This window comes from Neurospora tetrasperma (assembly GCF_000213175.1).
Source record: "Neurospora tetrasperma FGSC 2508 unplaced genomic scaffold NEUTE1scaffold_81, whole genome shotgun sequence".
Lineage (NCBI taxonomy): Eukaryota > Fungi > Ascomycota > Sordariomycetes > Sordariales > Sordariaceae > Neurospora > Neurospora tetrasperma.
The window spans coordinates 713114-735948 of NW_009799179.1; the positions used below are offsets into that span (position 1 = coordinate 713114).

Genomic DNA, 22835 nt, shown 5'->3' on the forward strand with positions numbered 1-22835 from the left:
TCCTGTTCTCTGGTGCCGTTGCTTTCTTTCGCGAGGTGGTTTACTCGCGGTTACTTTGACAAACTCCCAGCGGCAGCACGTACTTGTTGATCCACTCCATCTCTTCATCGCTAAACTCGCGGGTAGAGTCGTTTCCGTTCCAAGCGGGTGAATTCAGACGGTCAACGACATCCTGGACGTCGATGATGTAAAGGTCTCTCCCTCTGTAAATGCTCACAGTCTTCCTGGCCGGAGTCTCGGGCATGCCGCGAGCCGCCTCATCCTCAACCAGCTTTGTAAGTTCCCACTTGCGCCTGATAACATGATCGTTAAACCGCCTAGCAATTGTCCAACCCAGACTCCGGTCGGAAGGAACGGCAGAGGCAAGCATGTCAAGGACTGCGAAGGGGGGTAAATGAGAGAGCATCAAGGACACAGTGGCCGTGGACAGATGTCTAAGTGGAGCAGATCTGGCGAAGGGACCCGGGAGTGAGTTGAGACCCTCGACGTCGTTGTTTCTCATACACTCGAGCTTCCGTGGGATGATGAACTCGTTGAAACGCTCGGCGATCTTCCAAGCTTGAGATTGATCATCGGAGGCTGCAGATGTCAATATGTCGATGACCATCGAGAGGGGTAAATAGGAGAGTATGAATCTGAGGTCTTCGGTCGCAATGTGGCTTTCTGGGCCCATTTTGATGGGTTTTGGGAGGGCCGCGAGTTGTTCAGACGCAAACTGGTTGGCGCCAGAACCTGCAGAGGAGGCTCGACGCCGCTTGCAAGGGACCACGGGTGAAGTCATGTTGAGGGGTCAAAGGCCCGGCAAAGAAGACGAAGATCTGGTGATGTACTGTGGGATGTGGGCGGCACGATGCTCTCGTCGGCGTCGAGAACCCTGCACGCAGGGAGAAGGCAAATGAATTCTTGTTACAACGGCAGCAATGACCCGAGTCAATGGAAACAGAAATAAAGAAAAAAGGTCTAGAAAACAACTGTAGTTGAAATCTCAGCTGTTCACTTGAAGGATCGCTGTGAAGGGGTACAGGTTGATGAAAGGAGGGAGAATCAGGTCTCCCCAAAAACGAGTCCCGCCAACAAACGGCCCTTTCATCTGAACCTTGCTTGTTGGATCCTCTGTCCAGCGCAGTTCTTGAACCTGAAGTTTGCGTCCCCAGGGCAGAGTGCTGTTCGAAGGGTGAACTATCGGACTGCTGCAGACCTGCCTCGTACCTGCCTGTACTATCAACTCTCTTACCCCACTTCGAAGGAAGACAACAGCAGAAGGCCCATTCTGTAAAGTGGAAGGAAGTCATAACGGCGATGGCTGGTACGGAAAGAGCTCAGGACTGCCGAGGAAGCTATTCCCAAGGCGACTTACTGATTGGGAGCAGTTGGCCACGAGAAGAGGTAAGTAAAACCCAGGTCTCCCAGGTCTTTGGTCAGTTTTCTCTACTCTTTCCAATCTTGTTAGATCCCAGGGATCTTCTTCTTTGCATGAACGAAATCATAATCATTCAGCTTGCCAGTGCTCGGCCATAAGTACCTCCCAAAATGAAGCAGATCAATGTGAGAGATGTTGATTGATTGGTTGTATGAGGAAAGGAAGAAGTGGACTGCCAAATCCATCTCAAACATCTTCCCAGGAAGGAAACTTGGGCGAGTAAACGACATTCCATTGCTCTCGCAGCTGCCCTCCTTGTTGAAAACCTTACAGTTTGATCCCGAACGGCCTAGCAACCTTCTGCATCCTGGCCCTGTCCATCCCAGCCTGAGTCATCTTCTCGAACAACATGCCCAACTTGCGATGTAAATCCTTCTCTAACTTTACCCATTGGACCAGCTCCATTTTATCAACTCCCGTCTCAAAAAAGAACTTCAGCAACAAGTCCCCAAGCTTCTTTTTAGCGCCATACATCTTCAGCTCGCCCGAAGCTTCCATAATCTTCAAGTGTTCCTGCCCCGACTCTGTAACAACCTTGAGCTCCACGGGCAAATAAACATACTCAAGTACGTCGACAACCCCCATGACCGCCGCCTTCCATAGTCTCCAGTCAACCACCTTTTCCCACCGCATATGTGACTTCAGGTCTCCATAGGCCTTGCGGATGGACCCGTCAACCCGCTCGCCAACATCCTTCATAAAGTCATTCAAATAGGTTTTGGTCTGGTTACCCTCCTCGCGCATCGACTCAAACTCCACGATACGTGTCTTGACATCCTCGAAATATACAGCCAAACGTTTGATACACTTCATCAGGCTCTCCTCCTTGTATTTCTCAGTGTATGAAACCTGCGGTGGAGGAGCCTCGACCTTTGGAACCGTCTCAACCTTTGGAACCACGCCAAACTCCACTTCCGCCTCCTCCTCTCCCTGCTCCTTATCCATTTTCCTCCTCTTTCCCTCCCTCTCTTGCTCCTCCTTCTTCTCCTTCTCCTCCTGCTCCTTTCTCTTTCTCTCCTTCCTCTTCTCCACCTCCTCCCGCCACCGTTCATTCGCCTCCTCCTCCCTCTTTCTCCTCGCCTCTACCCTCTTCCTCCTCTCTTCCTTCTCCACCCCTCTCAACCGTTCTATTCCTTCCCGGCTCATCTTCGACAACACCTTAAATCTCCTCCTTTCCAACGCACGATTAAACCTCTTTGCAATCCCCCACGCTCTATTCTGTGTATCCGACACCTTCCTCAGATACTCCTGATCCTGCGCTTTGGCGTGGTCCCCCAACCAAGTGAGCATTTTCTCCAGGTCGCCCTCAGAGAGGTACCCATCCGTGTTTTCGACGATGCCCTTGGGTAAACGCAGGAATTGTTCGGCGGGCGGCAGCGCAGCAAAAGAGAGATCGAGCTTGTTGGCATAAGAAGGGTCGAAGGAATCAAAGGGGTACTTCTCGATATAATCGGGAGAATAGAATTGGGCGGCAAAAGGTTTGACGCGGGCGTATTCCATTTTGCCCCAGAAGGAAGAGGGGTCTTCGTCGGAGTCGTCGATGGTTTTCATTGTTTTTGTGGGTGGGTGGGTGTGTTGGTTGGACTTATACTGTGTAGGGAGATGTTGTTTTGGAGAGATGGACCATTGAATGAAAGGAATACTTATAAAGGTGAAAGAAGGAGTTGGGAAAACCCCTTTTGTGTAAGTCGTGGAATAAGAAGTTTCGTTGTCGTTGGCGGCATTGTTGATATAAAAACCACGCGCTTCCTATGGGACCACACTGACGCAAAAAAATCGTATTACTTCCGACTGCGTATAATTCAGAACTGCAACTGTAAGATAATAGGCCTTGGCAGTTGACAAGGTAACCGATGCGAGAATACGTGTTGATTACGCTGCGGGAGGCTGAACCGACAAAGCTGCCGTGCATCAAATCAGTCTACTTTTTGTCTCTAGACCATGTCACACACTCTCACATCTCAATACCCAGATGAAGCTCTTCCCAGAGAAGAATAGGCAGGCTCTTGTTTTGTCCCAGTTATCAGACCCAAGCTACAGTTATCATAACAACAAGCCGAAACGCTTCCGACCTTGTAAAAAAAGAGAACTCTAAGCTTTTCTCCTCTCGGGCCTTTCGTAGCTCCGCACGTACGTCATCATTTCCCTTTCGTTTGTTTTTGTTGTGTTTTGGAACCAATCAAGCTTTCCACCAGTTCATGACCAAGAAGAAACAGGAGATAAAGCAGAAATAAAACATGGAGAGTTCAGCCTGAGACAAACTGGTGACCGAAAGCCCTTGACACATTATCTATCCTCAAAACACGCTACATACTGTCCTATCTTTGATGAACCGTTTAGGAAGCCATGTAGGTGGAGGCATCGATACCTTCCTTGGGGAACTCACTATAGCGTGGTTAGTATATGTTTGGTGGACGAAAAAGGTGTGGCGAACTTACGGAAGAGCAACCTCGAAGCGCTTCTCAATGGCCTTGAGGACCTCCTTGTCCTGGTCAGTGGTAACGAAGGAGATGGCAAGACCCTTGGTACCGAAACGACCAGCACGACCGACACGATGGAGGTAAGAGTCGGCGTCGGCGGGGAGATCGTAGTTGATGGCAAGGTTGATGCGTTCGATATCGATACCACGACCAAAGACGTCAGTGGCGACGCAGATACGCTTGTTGAATTCCTTGAATTCCTTGTAACGACGGATACTATAAGGAGAGTCAGTAGGCGCCCACACAACGATGTCGGGGCAGGTGTACGTACCGTTCCTCTTGGCTCACACCGGAGTGGACAGCGATCGAGGGGAAGTTGCACTCGCGCAAAAGCTTGTCGAGCTCGGTAGCACGGAGAGTGCTCTTGACGAAGATGATGACCTGGTTGAACTGCAGCTCGTCGAGAAGCTCGTTGAGCTTGCGGTTCTTCTCGCGCTCCTCAAGAGGAATGTAGTATTGCTGAAGACCGTGAAGGGTCAACTTGGTGTCTTCGTCGACGTAGTGCTCGGTAGGGTTCTGCATGAACTTGCGGCAGATAGGCTTGATCTCGTCCGACAGGGTAGCGGAGAACATCATGACCTGCTTCTGCTGGGGAGTAGCGCGGAAAATCTCCTGAACGTCGCGGCGCATGTCTATTTGGGGGTTAGTGACCATCGGTCGGCTGTTGACTACAACGGGAACTTACCGATCTGGTCGAGCATCTTGTCGCACTCATCGAGGACGAACATGCGGACGCTTCCGAGACGGAGGTGCTTGTCGCGCACCAGGGCGTTGAGACGACCGGGAGTACCGACGATGATGTGGGGATGGGTCTCCTTGTTCTTGAGAACCTCGGCATCCTTCTGGATGGGGGTACCACCGTAGAAGACGCCGGTCTTGATGTCGGGCATGTACTTGCTGAAGCGGTTGTACTCGTTGCGGATCTGGAAAGCGAGCTCACGAGTGTGGCACATGACGAGGACAGAGCACTCGCCGGCGACGGGCTCAACTTGCTGAAGAGTGGTAAGGACGAAGACAGCCGTCTTACCGAGACCGGACTTGGCTTGGCAGATGATATCACCACCAAGCATGGCCTGGGGGATACATGTCTGCTGAACTGTATTCGAGGACCGGATTAGAATCGAGTTACGTAAGCTTTGAATTGGGCACGAAGAAGGACAGGATGATATCGAGAGCGAAGGGCCCGTCCATCGTCGCAGCAGCAAAAAGACTTTTTTTTTTTTCGTTAATCCGTTCCTCCCGTCGTAGGTGCGTGGTGCCGACATCATCTTTGTTCCGAGCATGGATCGAGTGAAGAGACGCGTCTCGTGATGGTGTCACGCATTGTAACGGTTCCATGACATCACCAGTCATCAACGACTAGTATAAGGCGGTCGACGACTCTTTCGAGACCGCAGGGGACAAAGTCTCCCTTGACCGGGGATCCCCCATTGAAGGGCCCAAGGGTGCTTAGCCCGAGGGTGAGCCTTTTGGGGTGATCGCTCTCCGCTCGCCATTGTGCCATTTCCACCTCGGCACCGTGATCGTGGTCGCGTGTACCGGGGTGCCAAATTCCAGCAGCGCTCAGAGGCGCGGACAGCCTACGCTCGTTTCCGAGACGCAAAGCGTGAACAAAGTGATGATGTAGGTCGTGGTGGTGGACGCTAACCGCCAAAGCACCACGTTCCCTCCCCAAGGCGTATGACGGCGGCGCGCGTTTCGGTGCTCCTCTTCCGACGTGCCAAGTGCCCATGATGACGCAGTATAGTCTTTTGTAATTGCTTGCGATGATGGACGGAACCCGATGTTTGAGGCAGGAGGTGTAACGATAAGCTGGGGGTAAAATTTGTCAGGACTAACCCTCCGAGGGATGCTCGAAGCCGCAATCGGCAATGGCGCGAAGAAGTTCGGGCTTCAGCAGAAAGTCGCGGAAGCCAGTCGAGTGGATGCCGACATAGGAGCCCTTCTTGGTGTCGACAGTCTGGCCGGCGGGGACAGCCTCAGCCTTCTTGCCGTTGGTGGGAGCGGCGGACTCGTTGTTGAGCTCGTCGTCAGAGTAGTCGATGAGATCTTCCTCGGCGGACATGTTGGCGGTTGTGGTGTTGGTGGTGGTAGTGGTGGGTGAGTGGTTGTGATTAATTAGTGAGAGAGCGTGTCAAGGCTGGAATGTGCGGCTGACGACGACTACGACAAAGGCGACAACAGAAAGCTGGGGAAGAGAAATCCGGTCAAAAGAAAGAAAGTGGGAGATTGCTGGAGTCGAATGAGGTTGCGCAGACCAGTCGAGGCAGAAGGCTACGTGATGCTGCGGAGAAGAAGTGGAGAGGAAAAGAGGCCACGCGCTGATGGAAGTTGGAAGATGTTGAAAAGTCGGAGGGTGCGACGGATCAAAGGTCCCAAAATAAGCAGCAGATTCAGGTTCCCGTCGCTGCTCCAGTCACGCACACGCACCCGGGGGCGCTGCACCACCGGCCACCACCACCAGCCGTGGCCCGCCCGTCGTGACTGTTGGCGTGACCTGGACGAGGCGCAGGCGTGGCCGCCCCGCTTGTTGCAGTCCAAAAGCCCAAGGTTTGAGGAGGACGCCAGCTGGCAGTCCGCCTTGTTTCATGAGGCAACTGTGGCTGAGCACCCATGTTGGCATCATACCAGCTGCCCCTGCTCTGGCGGCTCCCGGTCCATGAGTGACGCACTGACCCTTCCGAACACCTTCAGTCACTCCCTTGCAGCGCCGCCCTCATCCACAGTGAATGCCAACTGCATGCCAGTCTTGGCACCAATTGCAAACGACAAAGAACAAACGGTCTTTCACAAACCGTGAATGGACAAAAGCAGCACTCAATAATACCAGCCAAAAAATAATACCCCAACACAAGAACAATAGAAAACGAGACACAAAACTAGCAAAAATGGCCAAAGGCGGCGGTAAAAACAACGGCGGGGTCCAAAACAGGGCAATCTACTCCCGCGTCTCCTTCCTCCAGCAAGCCGCCGTTTTTCTATCCCGGCAGTCCCAGTCACAACACCAGCAACAACAACAATCACTCCCGTCTTCCACATCGTCAGCCTTGGCTCCCCTTGTTCCACCACCAACGTCCCTAGAGGGCATGTCCCGCCGTCTAGCCACCGACCTCCGCTCCGTGTCCCTCAAGACCCGAATCCGTCTCAGTCCCGCCGTCAAGCGGACCATCTGCAAGTACTGCGACTCGGTTCTTATTGACGGGTCAACATGCACAGCGTTCATTGAGAACAGGAGCAAGGGCGGGCGCAAGCCGTGGGCAGATATTTTGGTAAGGAGATGTCATGCGTGCAAGAAGGAGAGGAGGTATCCAATTGAGGCGAAGAGGACGAAGCGGAAGACGGAACGTGGGATATCGGAAGAAGACGCGGCTGGCGGGGATGCTATGGAAGTCGATGGCCCTCCTGTTGCTGGAAAGGGGAAGGGGCAGAAGCAACAGGGCCAGAAGCAGAAGCAGAAACAGCCGCAGGGTCAGACGGAGGTGGAAGTAGGGGAACAGAAAGGGTGAATGAGATCGAGGCTGGACGGCGCTCGACATGAAAAGAGCGTTGGTCTCAAACTAGACTTATGCCCAAATAGCACGACAAGCATCATGCTCGAGTTGGTCGGCCAGGTGCGTTGGAAAAGCGCCGACGAGGCTGCATGTCCCTCTTCATTGAACACGCCAAGGCCAGGAGAAAAGTTGAAGAGCCTAGCCAAGGTGAGGATCTTGTGTATGTCGACTCGGGTCAGTCCCGAGGACATGGCCTGTCGGAGAGAGTCTGGCGAAAACATACCGATGGTAACCGGTTCCGTAACCTGCCGTGGGGTCTCGCGAGTATCGAGTCGTCTTTTACGGTGAGGTGAATTTTCATGACCCAGGGTCACGACGAGGGAGTGCATCCGCTTCAACATCTCCAGACTGGCTAGTAGCGAAGATCAACTGAGGACGTTTTAACACCTACAAACCTTCCAGCCCGAATTGGAGGAAATCGCAAGAACACGAGTAGAAGCCGTGCTGCCGTGTTAGCTAGACGAACCAAATCAAAACAATATCAGGAAGCCGACCTTTCACACATATCTACAACCTCCAACAACTAATCTTTCATGTACATACATGGCATGGTATAATTCGTTGCTCTGTTACGCGTAACTCTGTGTCCCGTATCATCGTGATTGCTTTGACCTCCTGTTTCTCCTTGCTCCCGCTTGTTCAAACTGAATGTTTCCATAGTCCACAACCCAACCGCAACCTCATCCCCATTTTCCAACACACCCTCACCTCTGTTGCCCACCCTGCCCACCTTGACCACCTTGACCACCACCCTGCTGCTGCTCAACCACCTGCTGAGCCTGCACACTCTGGACACTTTCTTCTCCTAGGACTTTACTTGCTGCCATGAATCTGTATTGTGTGTATCATCCATCTCCAATCAGTCTCTCAAAACTCTTCGAGCTGGTGCAGTGATTAAGGAAGAGGGAAGGGAAGGCAAAGAGAAGAACACAAACGGGAAAAAGAAGAAAGAAGGAAGGAAAGAAGGAAAGAAAGAAAAGACAACAACTTACAATCCACCATGCCAACTCCCCAGCCCCCTCATGCACTCTGCCTGCACGCTGGTCATGCGCAAGAGGTTCTCGGTGTCGGCGAGGTTATTGGATAGTTGCGTTAATTGAGCGTGGAGTTGGGACTGGTTAGTCAGCTTCTTTCTTGCATTTGTTCTTCTTTTTGTCTCTCTTTTGGGAAAACGGAGTAAGGAAGGTAGCTTGTAGAGTAGAGCCATATGATACACGGTAAGGGCACAGGATACAACGACCACGATGAAGAAACGATAAGTCTAGGAATCAGAATGCAGTGCAGTTAAACACCCAAGCATTCCTCTCCATTATTAAGCAAAGGTCGAAAAGAAACGAAACGAGACAAAGAAAAGAAAAAGAACATACAATCTGCCTAGCCTTAACCGCCGCGCCATTCTGTCCAGAAGAAGTCGACAACGAAGAAGCGCCGGGGGCGTGCATGGACTGTCGTCCTCCGCCGTAGCCATTACCACCGTTACCACCACCACCGTGCCCAGCTCCGCTGCTGATTTGCGTGCCGAAGATGGTGTTGCGGTGGCTAGCCATTGCTACCTCTCTTGGAGTGGTGGGTGGGTGGGAGTTTGTTCGCTCAATCGCGTAGGTAGGTGTGAGAGAATTCCTGTGTGAGGGATACCGGTTTCCAGTGGTCTCAAGTGGTTAGACGTCTTGTTGGTGCAGTGCTTGCTGAGTGTCTTGTGAGTGTTTGGTTTCGTTTTGTTTTTCTTTGGGCGTTTGTTTGGTGTGGAGGTTTGGGATTACCTATTGTTGTCAAGTTAGCCGGTACTGAGTTGCTAAGCAGCGGAGGCATGTAGGTTGGGGGCGGGGGGGGGGAGTTAGTGCATCCCCTGAACGGTCGCTGGCTATTACGAGGGAGACGTCCATCAGGCCGCTGTAGCGCGTCTTTAGCCATGGTGAATAGCAACTTGATTGCTACGCTGGGCACCCTGTTATGTCAAATGCTGCTGTCCGCTGCGCACGTGCACTAACAGTTTGTGTGTCTCGACCAGTGCAAAACCTCAAAACAACAACACCTATTTCCCATCGTCCTCCAGTCTTCTAGACAAAACAAGATCTGGGCGACATGTGCCCGATAATCCGCTTCTACCAAACTCTACATTCCTCACATCTCTAAAATGGGACGAGCCAGCAGTGCATTTACGAGCTGCAACAGCGCAGGGACCCTCCCGTCATATCATCTCGAGCCACAGTGTGGCATGCATCTCAGACTTCGTATCTTGCAAGCCCTCCGTGCCCCCGGTGCCGTCCCTCCCGAACTCCCGGCCGCCGGGGTCCCAACACCAACTCATGCACACGAAACGAACAAGACGAGACGGAACCCGAGAATAGGTAGCCAGAGTCTGAACACTACCCTTGATCATTTTCACATTACCCTGCGTGCCCTACCTACCCCTGCCATCATGGGAACCAGAAAGCCCAGACAAGAGAGTAAGTAAAGCAGCGATGCTCAGTTCAACACAACTTCAGGATAGGTAGCAAGGAAGGTGATGTTAAAAACTATCATTACGATACGGTCAATGAGCTAGGAAGCTAGCTTCTGCCTTATGCTTTGAGTGGTTCGCCAATATCTACACTTCTCTCTCTCCGACTCATGTCAAACTATACAAAAAGGGGGTCAATAGAACAAGTTACGCCAATCCGCCTTTATAGGATGAGAAACAAAAACCTCGAGTTTTGATGAGAAGAAGGAGAAACAAAACAAAAGAAAAATAGACCAAAAAAGAAAAAGACGATCTGTTAAGTCCTGGGCTGCTTTCTCTGTCCGTCGTCATTTTTCCTTCATCCTCGTCTGATGAGTCTGATCCGTGAGTGTTTATTTTCCGCTGTGTCGTCCCTTCCATCCATTTCATCCTGTCATCCCCGCTTCTGGCTTCAACTCCCTCCATGCCATCCTCAGTGTGCATCGTTTACTTTGCGTGTGCTCAAGAAGCTGGCAGCGACGTGCGTCCGTTGACAGTGACTTGCCCTCAGGGTCCAAGTGAAAAACGTGTTGTCGTTGCATAAATCATGCGGGATTTGAATTGTGCATGGAAGGAAAGATGGCGAAACCGTAGGATAGGATACGAAAGGTAGGATAACTGCTTGTTTTATTCGCGTCTCGTCTCGTTTGTTTGTCCAGTTCGATGAAAAGTTTAACAGAAGAAAACCTCGGGGAAAAGAAAGGACAAAAGAAAAAGTTGATAACCGCCGCCTGCCAATCAAGTCCATAATGATCCTTCACGCGTCCCTTTCTTTCATCGCACACGATACACGCCTTTTCTTCTAACCAAATAGTGTTTCGTGTCCCCCACCCATACGTATCATTAAGTAAACTGAATCAATGCTTTTCTTCGCCTCCTCTTCTTCTTTCGTCCTCCGTCTTTGGCTGCTGCGCTGAAAAAGGGGATATCGATAAGGGGGACTAAATTATGTTACCTGATGAGAAGGGATAAAGATTCGGGAGACAAAAGGGTAGTAGCCAGTTCGTTTATAAATGGCAAATGCTTCTTCCACCACCGGTACTTCTCACGTAACAGACTCCTCATCAAATCCAAACCCCGTTCCGTATGTGCTTAACGCACTCCAATGGGCGGACGAGGTCCAAGGCTACTCTGGCTGCTGTGCGCCGAAGGTTCCGATGACTCGAGCTGATGTGTAGAATCACCACTCGCCGCGCTGGCGCTTGCACTACCAGTCAGACTTCGAACATTTTTGGACATCATGGTCTCTGGTGGGTGAAGGGCGCTCACCCCGACATGCTGTTCCACATGCTGCGGCACGACCGCGTTTCCGTGTCCTGGGGGATAACGGGGCATGGGTTGCCGCATTCCATCCGGAGGCGACGGGCGCCCGCCGCCGTTCATGTATGGCGCGCTGTACCCGTTTGGTGGAGAAGGGCGACCGCTACCGCCCCTCATGGATGGGCTGTATGGGTTCCCTGGTGATTGGCTGGCGCGCCTCGGCATGCCTCCGAGTGGCGGAGGGCCCTGAGTGTACTGCAGCTCATCCAGACGGGCGGCCGTCAAGGAGTTTGTCCTCGATTCCGCATGTATCGCTCTCCGGTCCACTTCGCCATACCGATTTGAGGTGAAGCTCATCAACGGATCGTCCAAAATGTCGTCGTGCAACCCCGGAATTTCGGCAACAATATGGCTCGATCGGTTCCGCCCAAACTTCGGCTTGAACCTACTACTCCTGGAAACAGGCGCACCAGACTCGGGGTTCTTGCGCAATTGGTGCACGTCGCTGGGCGCTTTCCGGGTTTTCTTGGAAGTGACGCTCATCATGTCAAAGTTGTCGGGATCGATCAATGGCACGGGAGGCGCAGAAGCCGGGTCATAGTAATCGTCGTCATCATCGTCATCATCAAAACCGCCGTTAAACCTCGGTGGTGGAGGGCCCCTTCTGGATCCCGGCGGGGGACCACCACCAGCAGCAGCACGTCTGAGCCTCAGTTCCTGCTCTCTCAAGGCGAGCTCCCGCTGCCGCAGCTGCAACTCCCTTTCCCGCAAAGCCAAATCGTGCGGCGAATAACCACCCTCGCCAGCTTCTGGAATGTCGTCGTATAGCACCAGGTGGCTAAACTCTTCCAAGTCGGCTCCTTCCATCGACCCCCTCCTCGACGGCTGCCGGCTCCCACTGGTTGGTGGTCTGGGGTATCCGTTAGGTGGCGGTCCACCGCCGTTCATAGTAGGTCTGCGCATGCCGGGTGGCAAAGGTCCCAACTGCGAAGAGCCCCTAGGGCGCATCCGTGGCAGCCCGTTTCCATTGGCCATGCCGTTGGCTACTGCACGTGGAGTGCCTGGCGGCCCCCGGGGCAGAGGGCTGCCAGAAGGCGACGCTGGCTGTACAGGGGGAGCCAGAGCGTCCGCCTTGGGTTTGTTGCGGTTGGCGATATTGGTGTTGTGAAGAAGGGCGTAAAGCGTCTCGATTCGCGGAACTGACACCCCGACTTCCTGGGCTAACCTGATAGGCGAGCCGAGATATGTTTCAACCTCCATCGGGCGTCTTGCAACGTAATCCTGCCACATCATATTCTCCGCCGTCGTCCTCCCGAACTCATCAATGGTGTTTTTCTTGAAATCGGGCGGAAACTTGCAACCATGTGCTTCGGCCACGGCTAATAGCTCGTCAATGACATCTGATATCAGCTTGGCCACGCCCACCTTGTCGAGGAGCTGGCCATAGTTAGGGGTTTCGAAGAGCACTGTGAGAGGATGGAAAGCAATTGGGCTGCGATTCAGTTAGCATCTCGATCTTGACCTGACTGACCCAGCGGTGAACAACATACCCAATAACTCTTTCAAACTGCTGTTGCCGAATGTTACTCGAGACTTTGCAGTCGACCTGACCAGTGCTGAGGGTCATAGCCAGTGCCTGCGCCATGTCTTCCTGTATCGAGGCCGGAATGTTGGAGCCTTTGTTTGCGGCGCCAACCCAGACTTCTGTTGAGCTCTTGTGCTCGAATTCGCTTCCTCCAAGCTGAGTGAGCTCGGCGCCGCAGACCAGCGAAAGAACTACATTAGTGGGGAATCGTTCTTCGATGGCTGACTCGAGGCCGAGCGAGTGTGTGGTATTAACAAGGATGCATGTGTGCTGCGGAGTGACGACGGAATCGATCACCGAGGCCAGGTCGTAAACATCGGGAAGGGCCTTGATACAGAGAATAACATAGTCGAATGCGCCGCCCTCTCTGCGAGTGGCAGCCTCTTCAGGTGTCCGGACCACTGCGTCATAGCATTATACTTTAGCACAATGGTTCAACGGTCGAGCGCACCACGCAAGGGCAACATCCTGGAGAACACGAGACCATGATGGGAAAGACTTACCATGACGAGGCTTGAAGCGCTCATTGCCAAAGACCGGAGACCTAGACCCAGCAACAACTTGTCAGCATTGATATCCGGATGCGTGGGGATAACATTATTTGCGACTTTGTTGCGCCCGGGAAACGAGGAATCGAATTGGGAATTGTCAACGTACTTGAAGGAAATTCCGTATTGCGCAACGTGCTCGAAGCCAGTCTTCCATACTAGAGTGACGTCGCAGGCATTTGTTGCTTGGAGTCGCCATGACAAGAAGGCAGAAACCGAATTTCCGCCCACTGTAACAACTTTCATCAGCTCATTACTCTCAGACATGTCTGGTTTGCGCGTGTTCGAGAACCGCAAGCGCAGCAGCTGTCATCCAAAAGAAAATAATCAAGCAGGAAAAAAAAAACGAGTGTGGTGGTGACGGCAGGGTCAGTCAAGCAAAAGTTGTTTCTGATCTCGAAAGTGGGAAAAAGTAAGTTGGACAAGTGGGAAGGCCGTCAAAGAGATAATAGCGTGTGTGTGGTATGGTTATGGGTAGGATAGCGTAGCCCACTTTCTTTCTGGTCAAGACTGGCTGGTCCCGGAAAGCTGGTGAAGCACTAGTGAGAGAAAAAGGTAGCGGGTACAAGGGATAGCATGGACACGAGAGCGGAGAACGTGGGAACTGGTACATGGGTGAAGAGACAGGGAACACTCGTTGCTGACTGTTGAAGTCAAGGCAGAGGGCCGGCGCCGAAACGACTTGACTCCATCCATTTTTTTTTTCGATGACCTGTACAGACCCAGTACCCGTATCGTAGTGGTATCCATCAAACAGTGCTGAATATGAACTGGCGACTTACCTGACAGGATCTTAAGTCGGGGCGTCATGGGTGCCATTGCGGAGTCCCGAACCAGGATGATGGGCTGTTCAGGTTTCGAAGCTGCAACAGCGGCAGCCTTCTTTGGTGCGAATCGCTCAACCGAAAAGAGGAAGGACTGGCAGAATTAACACCAACCTGAAAATCTGTCTAACCAAAGCGAGGCCTGTTCCACGAGCGAGCGCAACCAAGACCAAGTCCCCTGTGGCTTGATTACCTCAGTTGGTTGACGTGGGCCGGTGTGCGTGGAATGGATGATGCTGTCTCCTTTTCTTGTTATTTTTTTCTTTTCTTTTTTCCCTTATTCTTTTCCTCTTTTCGTAACTCTAATCTCGAATCGAGTGTGGCTGTTACTCCGGTATCTTGTTTCTGTCTCTTCTTTTCTCCGATGTCTCTTGTTCGCTTGAAGATGTTATCGCTTCTCCCGGGGTAGGCGGTCTTGTTGTTGTCTTGGAAGCGGCGAGATCTATACACTCGAGCACAGCTCGCTTCGCTTTCTTTCGCTTCTTCTTTGTCTTATTGTTTGTCTTATTGTTGTCGCTGTTGTTGTGGTTATGGTTATGCGGGGATACTGTATAGACTCCTCTTCAACGCGCCTCGAACGAGCGAGCGAGCGAGACAGCGTCACTCAACTTGACAGGGACAGTCGTGACAACGCAACGGCGGCAGCAGCAGTCAGCGACAGCAGGGGCAACAACAATGATAGTGACAGCATACAGCAGCAATGCAGTGACCAACAGCAAAAGTCGGAGGAGCGATAAGGAATAGTCGCGGTTGTAGCTGGGAATAGGCGATCCTGGGTGCTGGGCAGCGCTAATCAAGGCCTTCTTCTAACGGCTCCCAGTAGCGTCGGTCGGGTACATAGACTAAAACGAGCGTGACGCCTTGGCAGTGATGAAATGTGTTTTTGAAGAGCGAGAACGAGGCGACAGATGATATTCCAGACTTCCGATCTGAGGACCCTTGAGAATTGATCGGAAGGGTTCGGTCGAGAAGAGGGAGCTGAGGCTGAAATTTGAAACGGAACACGGCGAATGTGGTTGCTCACTGCTGTGACAAGACAGAGATCGGGGTCAATGGTACTGGGCCACAGCCACGATATTGAAGAGGGTACCTTAATCTGGATAAGGCGCGACGACCGACGGTTTCGACTTGTGCCTTGTTCGACCTTGTGTACCGCGTGGAGCGAGCGTGCGTAGTGTATGTGCCTAGTTTCGTAGCGAGGTAGGTAAATGGGAGAGCAATGTAATGTAGGGTGTAGCAAGTCTTTGTCTAGTAGCCGTTCGTAACTTGTAGTCGCCGGATGGATCTTGGTCCAAATGGTGGTGGTGACGAGCCGCTCGGAGCGTGGTGTGGTGTGCGTTTGCATGTGCCGCAGAGAAGGTAAACATGTAGTGCGAAGCGGAATGCACTAACAGCCGAACAGCAGCATCTGTAGCCAGTGGAGGCGATGAGATGTGACGATGGCGCCCGGGAGTGGTGAAGCTAGTAGTGCTAACGAGCGGACTGCGGACGGAATGGTTGAGCAATGCTGGTCGTGGTCCGTTGTCGTGTGGTGGATGCTCGCTCGTGGGTGGATGGCTGGATGGGCGATCGGTGTTGCACCTTGCCTTGGCGGTTGGTCTGAATCGGGCTTGGTGTCGCTCCGGCGTGTTAGGCCGTCCCTTTTGGCAGGCTGGTTCCGTGGGTCGCTTGGGGTCCTGACAGGAATTGCGAGGCCAGCACCTGGCGGCTGGGGAGGTCCCGTCCTGGGCTGCGGCGTTGGGGCAAGGGCCAACCAAGGTGTTGTGAAGGGAAGGCGCTGGGCTTTCGGGGCTTCAAGCGACTGGTGGTGGCATAGAACGAAGGAAGGTAGAAGGAAGAGAAAAGTTCGAGACAGCAATGCGATGACAACAATACATGAAGCAAGCAGAACACAAGCCATATTACTTACAGAATGAATGTTTGTTCAAAAAATAGCATTCCAGGTCTTTCCTTTCTCTATGTACACCTCTTTGCGGTCGGCTGCCGGAAACGACTGGGATCTGAATGGCGTTGTTTTCTCTTCCCGTTTGCTTGGGTTGCGGTTTTGGAGGCAGGGAGGCTCTCAATGGCATGGAAGGCAGAAACATAGGAAACCCCAGAGCATGTCGGATAAGTCCCTTCATCCAGATGTGTTCTCGCTGCACGTCAAGCAAGAGTCTACCTTGAGGTACCGTACCTTACTTGATGCCCGTCTGAAGTGTCCAGCCGAACCTCCAACTGTCAACTGATGCTGGTCGGTTCTATCGGTGAAAGAACCTGCAGAGGGGACGTCTGTTCTCGTTCTGATATTCGGGACATGCGATGCCATAAACTACGGGGATATTGTGCAGAGCATGGCATGTGAAGGCACCTCTCACACTTCGTTTCCCTTGGAACCAACATGACAGAGCGGGAGGACAAGGTCACTCTTTTCTCTGTCTTCATAGTTTTACTTTTGAGTCTCTTATGAGGTAGCGATGGCGATTGATCGATATGCGCTTCCCACCGCTGAATTGTGCTCAACTACAAACCATTGAAGTTGAAGACTTGGCAGGAAGTCGATAACAAACATACAGGTGCGAACGGGCGGTGGGCAGGCTGGTTCGTGTTAAGAGGTTGCTCTTTGCTTCTCGCTTCCACTCTTGGGTGGCCTGAGGCGTCCTGTATCATTCTTACCTTGCAAACTGGCAAAAAAAAGGAAGAAGACTCTTCTTTTCCTGTATGCGAGCCCCGGCTCTACTAACTCGTAGTAAAGTACCTGATATTGGTGTCTGCTCCTCGGGTCTACATAGTAGAGGTGTAATTATTACCGTAAACAATTATAACAGAGCCTCGATCGGGATCCAAAGCGAAGGGAGAAAGGCATTACCCTGTCCGATTAAGTCCAGGCCGTTACAGTACACTCTGGGGCTGCTTAGAAATGCCCTAAAGAGCTGAACATGCCTTTGGTAGGCAGGCCAGCCTGGTACATGATGTAGCCCTCAGGAATAAGATGGCATAGCATAAAACGTGGGCATAGGGAAGCCTCGTTTAATGAAAAGATGGGGGAAATGAAGGCGTCAAGGACACTTGGGCGTTTCCTTGTTGATGGCAGTGCTTCTTCTCGTGAAATTTTTATTCCCTTGCCCTGTGTTGACGCTTTCAGCAGACGGGATGTAATGTTGCTGGCAGCTGCGAAACTCGGGGGGCGCTGGACGCCGCTGTAATGAAACCTCCGTCAAGGCAGGGTCGGCAAGGCAGGGCGGACACAGTGCGCATCGGGAAGGGCGCCAAGTGCCAGCCCTGAAGGATACGTGTATGGTAAGGTAAAGAGGAGGTGGGTCGTTACCGGTGCATGAGCTTCGGGAAAGCGGTAAGCTCCGTGCACTAACTTGAACCGTACATGCAACTTTTTCAGCTGTGAACGTCCTGCACGGCGGGGAGAGGATGCTTAACGAAGTGAACTAAGTGTTGCATCGCACACGAGCTACACATATTCGCACTATATCGATCAAAATTGTTCCTACTTCGATTCCGGATATCGATTTTATGCCTCCTACCTACCTATGTGCTTCTGCTTCGAAGGAACATGGCAAACCCTTAAAGCCGAGGTAACTGAAGTTAAAAATGGAAAACGGCCTTTTGGAGAACGCCGTGGCCACCCGGTCCACTCTGCTTGTGGTGACTTAGACAGTTGGGAAATGATCCACCTTTGTTGCGTGTTTCTGTCGCCGGTTCCACTGAGCACCACTTGGTTAAGGTAACACAGCCCCGATCTCTGAAAACCAAAATCCCGTATTTGAGAATCTGTAATTTATGGTTCGGACTTTATAAGACAACAAGACTGAAAAGTGAAGACTACCAAGATGAAGAACTGGAACCGGCACTCAAGTACAGAATAGGCTTGTTGTCTTGAATGTCAACTCCCGTGGCTAGATTAATTCGCAATGTTACAAGTAGAAACTTGGCTTGGTTCTGTACATAACGTGGCGTCGTTGAAGTAGGTATTCATTCACGTTGACTTCCCGGAGTGTTACAAAGTCTCGAACCAGCGGCAACGGTTCCAAAGGCTTTGATACTCTGTTCATGATCCGTGCCATGGTGCCAAGCTCTCCCAAGAATTGTCTTTCCGCATCTCGTCCCGAGGGAAAGGGAACTGAGTGAGAAAAGGGATGGGCGGATCACCAAGGAACTCCTGACGCGTCTTGGCCTAGACCCGTGATATGCTGGGCGTGTATGAAGGGCTTTGCTTTTTCTTTACAGGCTCCCTATCCTTACATACATAGTACGTGATGTAAGTAAGGCTCTCGCTCGCCAGCTCGCCCTGTCTGTCTAATATTGGATGACGCGGAGAATGGGGAGCTCCAGGGACGTGTGTTGCAGGTAGGTTGAAAAAGGCCATGAGGCTGCGGGGAACGAGTGTCCATCCCAAACACCCCCCGTCAGCTCTGACGTTAGCGTTAATCTTGATAGACAGCGATTTTCCGTCGAGCAACATCTCCTCTTGAGGCTGTGATGGTTGAACAAATTCGACAGACGCTCAAAGATGACGACAGTACTGATATACCTAGTACATAGCAGAGCTACATAGTACATACAATAAGTGATTGCAATAGGAGTTGCAAATCAGGGAATGCGCGTAGTAGGGTTTTCACCGCTCGGTAATACGGCATCAGAGGACGACGGTCAACAAAGTGCTGTGGTGTAACAAAACAATAGACCCTATCCGGGGTCCATTCCCTAGGTAGCTAAGGGCTCTGGAACCCCCGAGACTCTCTTTGCTTCTGGACGATGGAATTCAGACATGTGTAGCAGAAGACGTTTGCGGCCAAGAAGAACAATCTAGGCAATGCCTAGGCACGGGCTGTCTTCCTGGACCTTGGATCTTGTGAGATTTCGATATTCAACTTTGTTGTGCTTCACACGTTCTTTTTTTTTTCAGTAATGATAGGTCTTCCAGTACGAGACGGTATCAGATACGATGGGCTCTTCGGCCCTGCCGGTGTAACACCAGCGCATCGCCACCCACCACCCACGCGTACGCGGAAAGCATCGTACAGTTTACGAGTCCTGATGCTGTGGGTCAAATTATACATACACGGTGTAGCCCCACGCCGAGGCTCCGGGAGAACGCTACGGTGGGCATCAAAAGCAGGGGCCTTGTTGACTGACGGTATAAGACATCATCGCTGATTTAGCGTTGCACTACTCCCAATTCGGTATCGCATCCAATCTTCCACAGCAGGTTCCATGATGCGAAGAGCGGACGCGTCTCGGGTGTTGGTGATGGTGTACGGTAGGTAGAGATAAGGTCAGAAGCAAGCCCGGAGCGGCCGACCGACAGGAGCCGTCAAGTGTGTGTCGTCGATGGCGCCGTCCATTGGCGAACGAGATCTTGACACGACGGTAGCAGGCTGCGCGAGTTATGGAAAAGTTGACTGCGGATTACGTGGGGTACAGCTCCAGCAGTGTGGTGCAGTCTCAAGTCTGAAGGTTGTTTAAAGTTGCCGAACGGGTATAAGAGGAGTCCGAAGACTGCGATAACCAGAGCTGCTGAGTGGCTGGTGCGGATCGACCGGTCTGCGGATGGCCAGACCTCACGATGAAGAGGAGCAGTCCAAGACTTGGCAGAGTCCTGATCGAGAATCCGGCGAAAAGGCTATCTTGATGATGGTGGATTTGCCGACGACTCGTTGTCCTTCTCCGCCACGGACTAGTGTAGTGAAGTTCGGGGTGTGTGGTTGCGGCAGCAAGAAGGGACGGGCCAAAACTTGGAACAGGAAATGAGATACTTCCACGGATTGGGATTATTGTTGTAGACTTTCGCTGGACGGGCAACCTGAATGCCTACCACTCTGCCTTATCGCCTACCATAGTATACAAGCTACAGCCGGTGCGACCGGCCAAGGTATCATTCGATTCGCGATCGTGCCTTTCCGTCCTCGTACTTTTAGTAGAACAGATTACTCACCTGTGCGAACTCCGTCTCTTTTGCCGCTGCAGTTCCCCGCTCCTTGTTTTGATGTTCCTGCACATGTCGATACCTCCTTCATAATTAAAAGTTACACTGGAATATTTCGGATTTGTTACCGAATTGGAACCTGGAGGACTTTGCTAGTTTGCTGGAACGTTGATGCTTGAAGGCAGAGAAGGGAAACTGGGTCCCTCTTAGTCCCAGGTACCTTGCTGCTTTGCCGAAAGTGAGGATGGTGATGGATCCCATCAAGGTATCCACACGATCTGGAAGCATTTCTTTTTTCTTTCTCTGCTGACAATTGATGTTCCAGATGACCGGCTCAGGCTGTGCTGTGCATCTTCAATGCAAGCGTCTTTCATGACAATCGTTACGACTGGCTCTCCATGGAAATATCAGGATTGATCACCGCCGTAGAAACAAGACTCCGAGTGTTTGATAGGCATTTCTCGCAGAGCGCATTGTACACTAGATATGGATACAGCGGTCTGATGTGCAGGTGGTCGTTGTTGTGCATCAATCTCCATGATCAATCTGATGAACGAGTTTTTTCCTGTCAATTATCGGAAGCGACGGGAACTTGAAAAAAAAAAAAAAAAAAAAAAAAAAATGTTTTTCCCTCGTTGTTGCTGGAGAGAGAGACGGCACTTACCAGAACCTTCCTGGTACACTACTAGGCAGCCGATGCCCGCTCTCGACATGTTACTTTGTTCTATTTCGATCTCGTTCAAAGCCCCAACCACCCCCGTCACCGTCACCACAGCGTGTGTTTGCTACCTAGTCACCGCGCTTCTCTTCTTCCGCTCGCCGGCGGAAGTGGCTTGGCGGCATTCGAGGTGCCATGCAGTTGCTCGTCGATCGTGTCCAGTCCTCTTCTCGTCTCTTCACCGGCGCTGATAGGTATGACGCAGTGTGTGGGCCGCCCGTCTTTTTGCGCTATTCCCGAATTCCAAGCCTACAAGTAGGCTCAGGCTGAGGAGCGGCTAGCCAATGGAGATGGCCCTAGCTGCCTTGGCATTGGCAAGACGCGGCTCCACGCTGTTCCTGAGAGCCCCGCTTAATTTGCAGTTCCCTTGGTTGGTTCCTGCGCTTCTGCCTGTTCGCTGTTACCGCAAAGTGTTGAGGGCCACATGCAACCACTAAACAACTTGGTCGAGATCGAGATCGCGTCCTCGATTGGGGATTCGAGCCACACACCTCAGAGCTCTTATCAGCCCGCTCTCTCTTCACCGATTCTTCCTGTCAGATAAACACTCCCGGGCGCCGAGATCCTCGTTCCACCTGCGATGCGAGACGACCGCTGGTCGCGCGGTGCCGACGATGACAACGGCGACGATGACCTCGACACCGTCCATCGCTTCACAAGCCCGTCACCACAGTGAGCACGGTTCGAACCCATAATCTACACTGCACTAAAAACGATAGACCCCTCCATCCTTGCTCGTCAACCAGGCGAGGCAGATCCACGTTCCGACGTTTCGATGTTCGCCAAAAAGATCGTCAAGCGGCATCATAATCCATAGCAACAAACTCGAGCGGTCCGCTCTACGCGCTTCTGGACCCATGTTTCACATCCGGCCCGTCGGCGGCGGAACCTCAACGATGCAGAATATCCTAAAATGAAGCTTTTCAGGATCCCGGCGCCGTGCCAGACAGGTGTGTTACGGTACCCAAAAACTTTGTGTAAACAACAAGTAAACATCATGACCACCGCCATGTCGCCTCAGCCGCTCGTAGCACCTTCACGCGGGAACCCCCCAGGCGCCATGCCATGCTGTACACTTCAAGGGCGGACTTGGACCGTTCAAACGGCCAGTTTGAGTAAACATCAAGCAGGGCGCCTGGGGAAGCTGACAAGGACAGCAGTTCTCGCCGTAATACGCTTTCCGATTGGCTCATGATCGAAGTGTCGGAGATGAAGGTGTTTATGTTAGTAGCAGTCATCAAGTCCTGTCAGCATTGGACGGGCAAGCGCAACGGACCCTCCTGTCCGAATGTTCTGAACCCGCAACATGCTGTCATTGGCTTGGCTGTTAATGACCTGGCCAAGTTCGTGAGCTTGACACTGATATATTAAATATCCGTCACGCGGTAAGAGATGAAGACTCGACGACGGCTCTGCTTCTTATTGGTGCCAAGCAAGCAAGATCCAGTTCCGGAGTTGCAACAAGACGGACGGCGGGATGTCAATATATCAACAGTTACGGGCATCATCATTGTAGATGACTACAAAACCTCCATCAAGGCTAACATTGGGAGCGGCAAGGCATCGAACAAGTCAGTACCAACAATTGCAACAGCAGGATGACACGATCAGGTTACAATATTGCCGCGAACACCACACCACAAGCACCAACCGTAAAATGAGGTTTGCTCCTTCAATTATTTCCATACCAAGGTTCTTGTCTTCGTCAGACGGGGAATGCTCTCTCCAACCCATAATTACGCCATCTGCAGCCTATCGATAGTGCCTCCTCGTCACAGTTGTTTTCTCTGCCGGACCAGGGCGGCGTAAAGACTCCGGCTGGTTGAGTCGTGCCTACCCCTGAGAGGTGCCTTGTTCCAAGCACCGTTGCTTCTCTTGACTTTCCCTGTTCTCGCCAAGAATCACAGTTGAAGGAAACCACGACCGGACACGTAGCGGCGGAATCTCAGGGTAGGTCTCTCCCATCACACCGAGTAGACACCATTGGATTTGTATATGGGGTTGATGTAGACCCTCAGGAAGGGTTCACGCATGTCTCACAATATCATCC

The 22835-nt window shown here is 52.0% G+C and overlaps 8 protein-coding genes across 8 annotated transcripts; 2 read left to right on the top strand and 6 right to left on the bottom strand.

Annotated features, from left to right (window-relative positions):
* Positions 1–40: 40 nt before the first annotated feature.
* On the bottom strand, positions 41–781 carry NEUTE1DRAFT_54577 (uncharacterized protein; the record flags this gene model as incomplete). The annotated part of the gene is made up of 1 exon (XM_009856857.1): positions 41–781. One exon carries the CDS (start codon positions 779–781, stop codon positions 41–43), a length of 741 nt encoding a protein of 246 aa, XP_009855159.1.
* A 1920-nt stretch (positions 782–2701) lies between these two features.
* On the bottom strand, positions 2702–2971 carry NEUTE1DRAFT_18495 (uncharacterized protein; the record flags this gene model as incomplete). Its single annotated transcript, XM_009856610.1, has 1 exon — positions 2702–2971. A coding segment is annotated over one exon (270 nt), but the record flags the coding sequence as incomplete, so codon positions are not given.
* A 304-nt stretch (positions 2972–3275) lies between these two features.
* Positions 3276–6252, bottom strand: NEUTE1DRAFT_118432 (ATP-dependent RNA helicase; the record flags this gene model as incomplete). The annotated part of the gene is made up of 5 exons (XM_009856860.1): positions 3276–3805; positions 3859–4116; positions 4172–4532; positions 4586–4996; positions 5740–6252. 5 exons carry the CDS (start codon positions 5963–5965, stop codon positions 3757–3759), a joined length of 1305 nt encoding a protein of 434 aa, XP_009855162.1.
* Positions 6253–6788: 536 nt separating this feature from the next.
* NEUTE1DRAFT_70327 (uncharacterized protein) lies at positions 6789–7716 on the top strand (the record flags this gene model as incomplete). The annotated part of the gene is made up of 1 exon (XM_009856861.1): positions 6789–7716. The coding sequence occupies one exon, from the start codon at positions 6789–6791 to the stop codon at positions 7404–7406; it is 618 nt and encodes a 205-aa protein (XP_009855163.1).
* Positions 7717–7935: 219 nt separating this feature from the next.
* On the bottom strand, positions 7936–9019 carry NEUTE1DRAFT_125214 (uncharacterized protein; the record flags this gene model as incomplete). The annotated part of the gene is made up of 3 exons (XM_009856862.1): positions 7936–8282; positions 8444–8565; positions 8819–9019. 3 exons carry the CDS (start codon positions 8996–8998, stop codon positions 8156–8158), a joined length of 429 nt encoding a protein of 142 aa, XP_009855164.1.
* Positions 9020–10541: 1522 nt separating this feature from the next.
* On the bottom strand, positions 10542–14218 carry NEUTE1DRAFT_89010 (uncharacterized protein; the record flags this gene model as incomplete). The annotated part of the gene is made up of 5 exons (XM_009856863.1): positions 10542–12682; positions 12741–13176; positions 13279–13319; positions 13433–13553; positions 14106–14218. The coding sequence occupies 5 exons, from the start codon at positions 14140–14142 to the stop codon at positions 11023–11025; spliced, it is 2295 nt and encodes a 764-aa protein (XP_009855165.1).
* A 144-nt stretch (positions 14219–14362) lies between these two features.
* NEUTE1DRAFT_132440 (uncharacterized protein) lies at positions 14363–16047 on the bottom strand (the record flags this gene model as incomplete). Its single annotated transcript, XM_009856864.1, has 3 exons — positions 14363–14953; positions 15172–15395; positions 15540–16047. The coding sequence occupies 3 exons, from the start codon at positions 16045–16047 to the stop codon at positions 14711–14713; spliced, it is 975 nt and encodes a 324-aa protein (XP_009855166.1).
* A 5318-nt stretch (positions 16048–21365) lies between these two features.
* On the top strand, positions 21366–21904 carry NEUTE1DRAFT_52647 (uncharacterized protein; the record flags this gene model as incomplete). Its single annotated transcript, XM_009856865.1, has 2 exons — positions 21366–21457; positions 21775–21904. The coding sequence occupies 2 exons, from the start codon at positions 21366–21368 to the stop codon at positions 21902–21904; spliced, it is 222 nt and encodes a 73-aa protein (XP_009855167.1).
* Positions 21905–22835: the final 931 nt, after the last annotated feature.